At 41.4% G+C, this 6,882-nt stretch overlaps 1 protein-coding gene across 1 annotated transcript in view; it reads left to right on the forward strand.

Annotated features, from left to right (window-relative positions):
• Window positions 1–6,634, forward strand: part of ATP8B4 (ATPase phospholipid transporting 8B4 (putative)) — a 193,063-nt gene extending 186,429 nt beyond the window's left edge. Inside the window, exons 24-26 of the mRNA XM_032481217.1 lie at window positions 1,637–1,775; window positions 4,562–4,692; window positions 6,319–6,634. Of these exons, the coding sequence (XP_032337108.1) occupies window positions 1,637–1,775; window positions 4,562–4,692; window positions 6,319–6,600 (552 nt within the window). The 3' untranslated portion in view covers window positions 6,601–6,634. The remainder of the gene's footprint in view (window positions 1–1,636; window positions 1,776–4,561; window positions 4,693–6,318) is intronic.
• The last annotated feature ends 248 nt before the right edge of the window (window positions 6,635–6,882 follow it).

Genomic DNA, 6,882 nt, shown 5'->3' on the forward strand with positions numbered 1-6,882 from the left:
TGTGAACGTGCTCCCAGATCACCATAAACCCTAGCTTGTGAATGTTACGCTGAAAGAGGATTAAGGATTTTTCTTTGTTATTATTTGAATAATTTGAGAAATGATAATCAAACTGGATTAGAATATTGATGTAAAACAGAGTGTACCTTTGGCAAAATAGTCATAGGATAAGTTACATACAGATTATAAAATGTTGCACTTGCTCACTATGAAAAACACTTTTCCAATAGAAAAATTCTGAGAGCGATCTGGAAAGTAGCTTTGAAATTAGAAACCATTGTGCTTCCTTATTTCTCACTTAAAAGAAGTTTAACATTTTATTTCCTGATTTTGACTCAACCTTGGCAGATATAATGGCTTGCAGATGTAAGTCCTAAAGTCAGTTGTCTACCAGAAATGTCAAATCAGTCTCTTGTGTTGGGCAGTAAGTGGGAGTGCCTGTGGTTGACAGGTGCAGCCATCTTTTCACGCAACTATTCCCAGAAAACATTACTCAGGAAAACGATGCTCTTTTTTTTTTTTTTTCGGTTTGCTTTTTATTTTTTTTAAACATTTTTTATTGAGTTATAGTCATTTTACAATGTTGTGTCAAATTCCAGTGTAGAGCACAATTTTTCAGTTATACATGAACATACATACATTCATTGTTACATTCTCTTTCTCTGTGAGCCACCACAAGATCTTGTGTATATTTCCCTGTGCTACACAGTACAGTCTTGTTTATCTAGTCTGCATTTTGAAATCCCAGTCCCTTCCCACCCCCTGTCCCCCTTGGCAACCACAAGTTTGTATTCTATGTCCATGGGTCTGTTTCTGTTTTGTATTTATGGGTTTTTTTTTGTTTTGTTTTTTTAGATTCCTGCATATGAGTGATCTCATATGGTATTTTTCTTTCTCTTTCTGGCTTACTTCACTTAGAATGACTTTCTCCAGGAGCATCCATGGTGCTGCAAATGGCATTATGTTGTCGGTTTTTATGGCTGAATAGTATTCCATTGTATAAATATACCATCCTCTTTATCCAGTCATCTGTCGATCGACATTTAGGCTGTTTCCATGTCTTGGCTATTGTAAATAGTGCTGCTATGAACATTGAGGTGCAGGTGTCATTTTGAGTAGGGTCCCTTCTGGATATATGCCAGGAGCGGGATTCTTGGGTCATCCAGTAAGTCTATTCCTAGTCTTTACGAGGAATCTCCATACTGATTTCCACAGTGGCTGCACCAAACTACATTCCCACCAACAATGTAGGAGGGTTCCCTTTTCTCCATAGCCTTTCCAGCATTTGCCATTTGTGGATTTTTGAATGATGGCCATTCTGACTGGTGTGAGGTGATACCTCATTGTAGTTTTGATTTGCATTTCTCTGATAATTAGTGATATTGAGCATTTTTTCATGTGCCTATCGATCATTTGTATGTCTTCCTTGGAGAATTGCTTGTTTATTAGGTCTTCTGTCCATTTTTGGATTGGGTGGTTTGTTTTTTTCTTAAGTCATATGAGCTGCTTATATATTCTGGAGATCAAGCTTTTGTCAGTTTCATTTGCAAAAATTTTCCCCCATTCCGTAGGTTGTAAAACAATGCTCTTTTAATCCTCAAAAAGACCTCCCTTTTATCTTTCACTTTATTCACAGATAGCCTTGGATACCAGTTACTGGACTGTCATTAATCATGTTTTCATCTGGGGCAGCATAGCCACTTATTTCCTCATTTTATTTACAACGCACAGTAATGGCATCTTTGGCATCTTCCCAAACCAGTTTCCATTTGTTGGTAAGTGAGTCCTACTGTCTGCTGGGGCCTAATGTCAAGCTGTCCTTTATCTGACTTTGTAATTCATTCTCTTTGTTGGGTGGGACTAGGGATGACCAGTAATCCTGCCTCTAGGAATTGACTGAGTCAGACATCTGAAGGCTTATAGGCTTGAAACAAGCTATAGAAGATTAGGTTCTGCTGTCCCTACCAGATGCAGAAGAATCATTGAAATAGCTGCTTACAGGTTCCTCACAGCCCACGTGCAGCAGACTGTCCTTCTGTGAATACAAAGCATGGCACATTTATATCAGGGCTACCTGAAAACCTGTGAAGTTCATGTATGAAGGAGGGAAGAGAAAGAAATGCCAGGCTTTCTCTTTTATGCCACATTATCACCAGCATCTCTGCTAACGTTCACCTGTGGAACTTACTGGCACTTAAAGAATGTATAATTTAGAGCCTTATAAAAATTGCTGGCCATTAGTCTATAAGTGGCACAAAGAGTAGGCTGTAGTTAGGCAACCAGGGTTCAAGTGTCATCTCTGCCTCTTAAAAGCTGTGTGATCTGAGGCAAATTTTTTTTTTCCTTTTCATGCCTTAATGCCTTCAATTCTAAACTGAGGGTATTAATAGTTCCTATTTTTGTAGGAAATTTGTGAGGGTTAAATGAGATAATGCATATAAAATGCTTAGCATGTAACCTGCTACATGGTACGTTTTTGATAAATGTTACCTGCAATGATGATGATGATGACTAAAGCAAATGTGGCTTGATTACTGGTCGGGGACTTTGAAAGTGATTTGACAGCAGATGGGTAGCAAAGAGACTTCCTAAAATCACTTAAAACCCTGAGATTCTATGATTCTACCAAGAGTATGCATCTGGTCTACCTACAGAGTATACTATCATCGCACTCCACATATCAAAATGATTCCTAGCAAGAGCCACTGAGCTTTATGCAGTGAGACTATGAATATACTTTTTCAAAAGTTTTGAAATCTCTAGTGTGTGTGAGAAAAGTTGGTAACAGTGCTGTTTCTGAATTCATCTCAGCAGCCTGGAAAAAAGAGCTGCACAGTGACAACCTTCTTGTGCTCCAGCAAGACTGAGATCTGCATCCACTAGTTGGGAAAGCCAACCTAGAAAAATAATTCTTAGACTACTGATTCATGTAGAAAGCAAAATAAGAGCAACTATAGAGTTACGTATTTCCAGAGGCACCTGGAATTGTAATTCTGTTTAAATGCATGTATAAGCTTAAGAGCATTGTATACAATTTTTGCCTTGCTCTCTGTATACATGGAGATCTTTAAATTGCACCACTCTTGCTTAATATGTAATGTTAATCCTTGGTTTGCCAAAAGATTCCACCCATGTAGAAACATGCTGGTTATGAATAAGCATATTAGGAAAGAAAGAGACATTAAAACTATTTTTAATTTTTTTTTCTTGGTCGCCAAATCTGAAAGTTCAGTGCATTGACCAGAAGACTTCCAGTCCTGAGAGAGCATTCTAGCATGCATAATGAGACTGGACTGCCTCAACAGGAGAAAGTAGCTTGTGTAGGGACCACCCTCTCCAGCTAAGGACATGCCATTCCAGGAATTAATTACTGAGTTCCAATGAAACTTTTCAAAAGTTAGATCAACATTGAGGTTTAAGAAAATTTTTTTTTCCTTAGTAGCCAGCGGCAAGCAGGAGTGTGGTTTTAAAGTGAAGCTTGTTTTTTCCAGCCATGCCTGGGGCTACTGAGCTTCAAGGAGCTCAAAGAGACATTTAATTTATTGAGTCAGGTTTGTTTCTGCCCAGGCATCTGGAGTCAAGCACTCTGGTAGGCAGATTCTATTCTCTTAAGACAGACAATGCAGACATACTGATCGGTAGCCAAACCCTCATACCCAGAGCCCATTCAAATAGTGTTAACACTTTAGCATTGGGAGGGGGACCCTGGATAACTGGAGGTATCACGTGCCTAGAAAACCTACAGGAACAAAAAAGTTCATTTTGGCAATCTAAGTAGGGTTGACATCTTCCGTAGAATTTGTCTGCCTTACTGACCCTTATTGCTTTGTCTAAACAAACATCCCAGTGTATGAGGTGTGAGTGTAAAATAGAACTGGCTGCAGGCGTAGAAATGAGTTTCACTACTCTGCTGAGCTGGAATACTGAAGTGGCTGCATCAGTGGTTTCCTGGTGTGGAGAATGCTCTTTTCACAAACCCAGAGGCATCCCTAATCTCCTTGGAACCTTGAGGACTTCATAACTGAGTGAACATAAAAGAAGTCAGCAGGTCCCTTTGAGGCAAGTTCTTTGGGCCTTTGCCCCAATTGAAAAGACTGGCCCTGTAGTCGCCCACCTTTTATGACATAGCCCGTCGACAAAACCGTTATTTGAGATTGTACCTGCGTCCAGGACATACATTGTGTAGTTTTGATATGATAGTTTTGTTTGAGTCCATAAGGGTAAATGTGGCTTTGAAAATAATGGCTGCTTTGTAGTTGAGGGAGCTTGAGGCTGGATGAGCGAATTCTGCTTCATGAGTGAAGCTGGGCTGAGCGTAGTTGGCTCTGGCTGGCAGCCTCCAAGTGATCAGGCCACGAAGCAGTTCCCAAGGGTGATCTGACCTTTCTTGCCTTCTTCTCATCACCACTGAACAGCCTGTATCCTGGGGAAGATACCCAGTGGGTCTCTCTAGGTCATCCAAACCTCACCATTTCGAAAAAGGTCTTATAGCAATAGAGTCAATTTATTCAATAATTCTGGCCTATTTATAACCATAGTGTATATTTTTCTTTAATAATAGGAAACGCACGACATTCCTTGACCCAGAAGTGCATCTGGCTTGTTATTCTCTTAACAACAGTGGCTTCATTTATGCCTGTGGTGGCATACAGGTTTTTGAAGGTGGATTTATTCCCAACTCTGAGTGATCAGGTACGTTGCAGTGCTGTTGAGCTCGGGAGGAGCTGGGTCTTTGCTCTTGGAATCACGTCCTGTGCCGGTTGGAGGTCCAGGGAATGGCTAATGGATTTCTCATCGGCAGACACCTCCAGGTGCACAGCATCACATCACACGAGATGGAATTGCCCGTATAGGAGTGGACTAGCCCTGGGGGTGCCAGTGAAGATAAGTGTCTTCACTGAAAGTGGGTGGGGAGTCCTGAAGTGCCAGTTAAATTGGATATTTTTAAAAGTTGACTTTCAAAATACAAGCTGATTGGCAGCATTTTGCTCTAAGGCGAAAGGCAAGCTAGAGGGAAAGGTACTGACTTGCGGAAAGTAAAGGGAACAGTTACAGAGACAGGCAAGGGATGAGGTGAGCGGGCTCTAAACTTTTGTAGGAATATGGTAGCAGATTGTTAAATGTGGGGGAGATGGTACTTTCGGAACAGATTAAGAAAGGGAACAGCAACATGATAGCTGGGTTGGAAAAAAAAAAGAAGAAAAACAGAACAGATTATAGAAATACCTAAACTAAGGGATTAACAAAACATAATTTAGTATTTTGTGGGAAGAGGGATATAAGCAAGACAGTGTCAAAGGTCAGGACCCAGGTAACAAGAGAAAAGGAGAAGGAAGGAGGAGACACACATTTGTAGCCACATCATGAGAAGGGGGAAATACTCAGCGGCCGAGTGACCAGGCTGATGATGCTGAGAAGACGTGAGGTAAAAATTTCCTTATCGTAAAATCCTTCACATTCTGGAGCCAAAGTACAAACAGATTCCCTCTGAAATGATTCATGGATTCCCCTGTGATGTTTGTCCTTTCCATTTGGCTCTGTGAGCTCATTCTGATGTAAACTCAGAAAATGATGGATGAGCTGAAGAAGGAAGACGCTGCTCATTTCTTCCTAGGTTTAGTCAGATCATGATTTTCTGCTCAATGGCTTTCTCCTGCCGTCAAAGTCAGAGTCCAAGCGATCAGCTGACTTAGAGAACAAGGTGCCTTGCACCAAACCTTCCATCTTTTTTCTCCTCAGCGTTATAGGGAAAGGAAAGAAATGCTGGAAACCCACACAAATGAGGTTGAGCTCTTAAAAAGACCGCAAGAAGTCCCCAAATAAATAAAAATCCCTGAAAATCTCCTGGTACTTTGACCAGCCACAAGAGTTGGAAATTTCTTACTCTCATTTTCTAAATATTCTCCTAGACCAGATACTAATTGATCATCAGAGCCCAAGAACCTCTAAAAGGGGAAAGGCTCATTGGCGGGGAACAGGACTGTAAATTGTTACACTTTGTTTGGGTGGTGCCTGTTAGAAAATCTTTCTGTGCAAAAGTACGTTTCTATTCATTTAAGATGGATATATGAGACAGAGACAATCATGAAATTTATCTTAAACACTTCCTGCCTAAGTGTGTCAGTAGAAATGGTCAGACCGGCATCCAGTCCTCTTTTGCACTGGACAGTTTCTTGGTGAAAAACTTGCACTGAAGCTGAGTACTTTGTAACCGTTGAAGTCGCTTTTACCAAAAAGGCTTGCACTTTGCAAAGCGGCCTCTGCGTGGAGCCTCCCATTCGGATGCCTCATCTCACTCTGGGTCTCCTTTGTCTCCAGATCCGCCAGTGGCAGAAGGCTCAAAAGAAGGCCAGGCCCCGGCATAGCCGAAAGCCTCAGACTCGGAGATCAAGCTCGAGAAGATCTGGATATGCTTTCGCTCACCAAGAGGGCTATGGAGAGCTTATCACATCTGGAAAAAATATGCGAGCTAATAATCCACCCCCCACATCAGGGTTGGAAAAGACACCGGCTAACAGCACTAGCTGGATTGAAAATTTATATAAGAAAACCACAGACACAGTGATCAGCTTTAGCCAGGATAAAACAGTGAAGCTGTGAGTCAAGATGAATTTGAACCACACAGTTATCTTTTCACTTCAGCTGGAGCTGAAATTTAGCTGCCTCCCAAGTGTGGGATTAGGGGCGAAGGGTGGGGCAGGTGGCCTGACTTCACCTAAATCTGTCAGACAGTGGCAAGTGCCCATCCAGTAGAGGTGTACTCTGCTGAAAATCAGGCCAGAGGTCACTGTCTGATGCGTGAGTTGGTGGACAGAACCCTCACAATACCAGCACAGGTTTTTATCAACCTGAATACCAACTGGTCTGATCTTTAGAATCTTA

The sequence above is a fragment of the Camelus ferus genome, chromosome 6 (assembly GCF_009834535.1).
Source record: "Camelus ferus isolate YT-003-E chromosome 6, BCGSAC_Cfer_1.0, whole genome shotgun sequence".
Taxonomy (NCBI): domain Eukaryota; kingdom Metazoa; phylum Chordata; class Mammalia; order Artiodactyla; family Camelidae; genus Camelus; species Camelus ferus.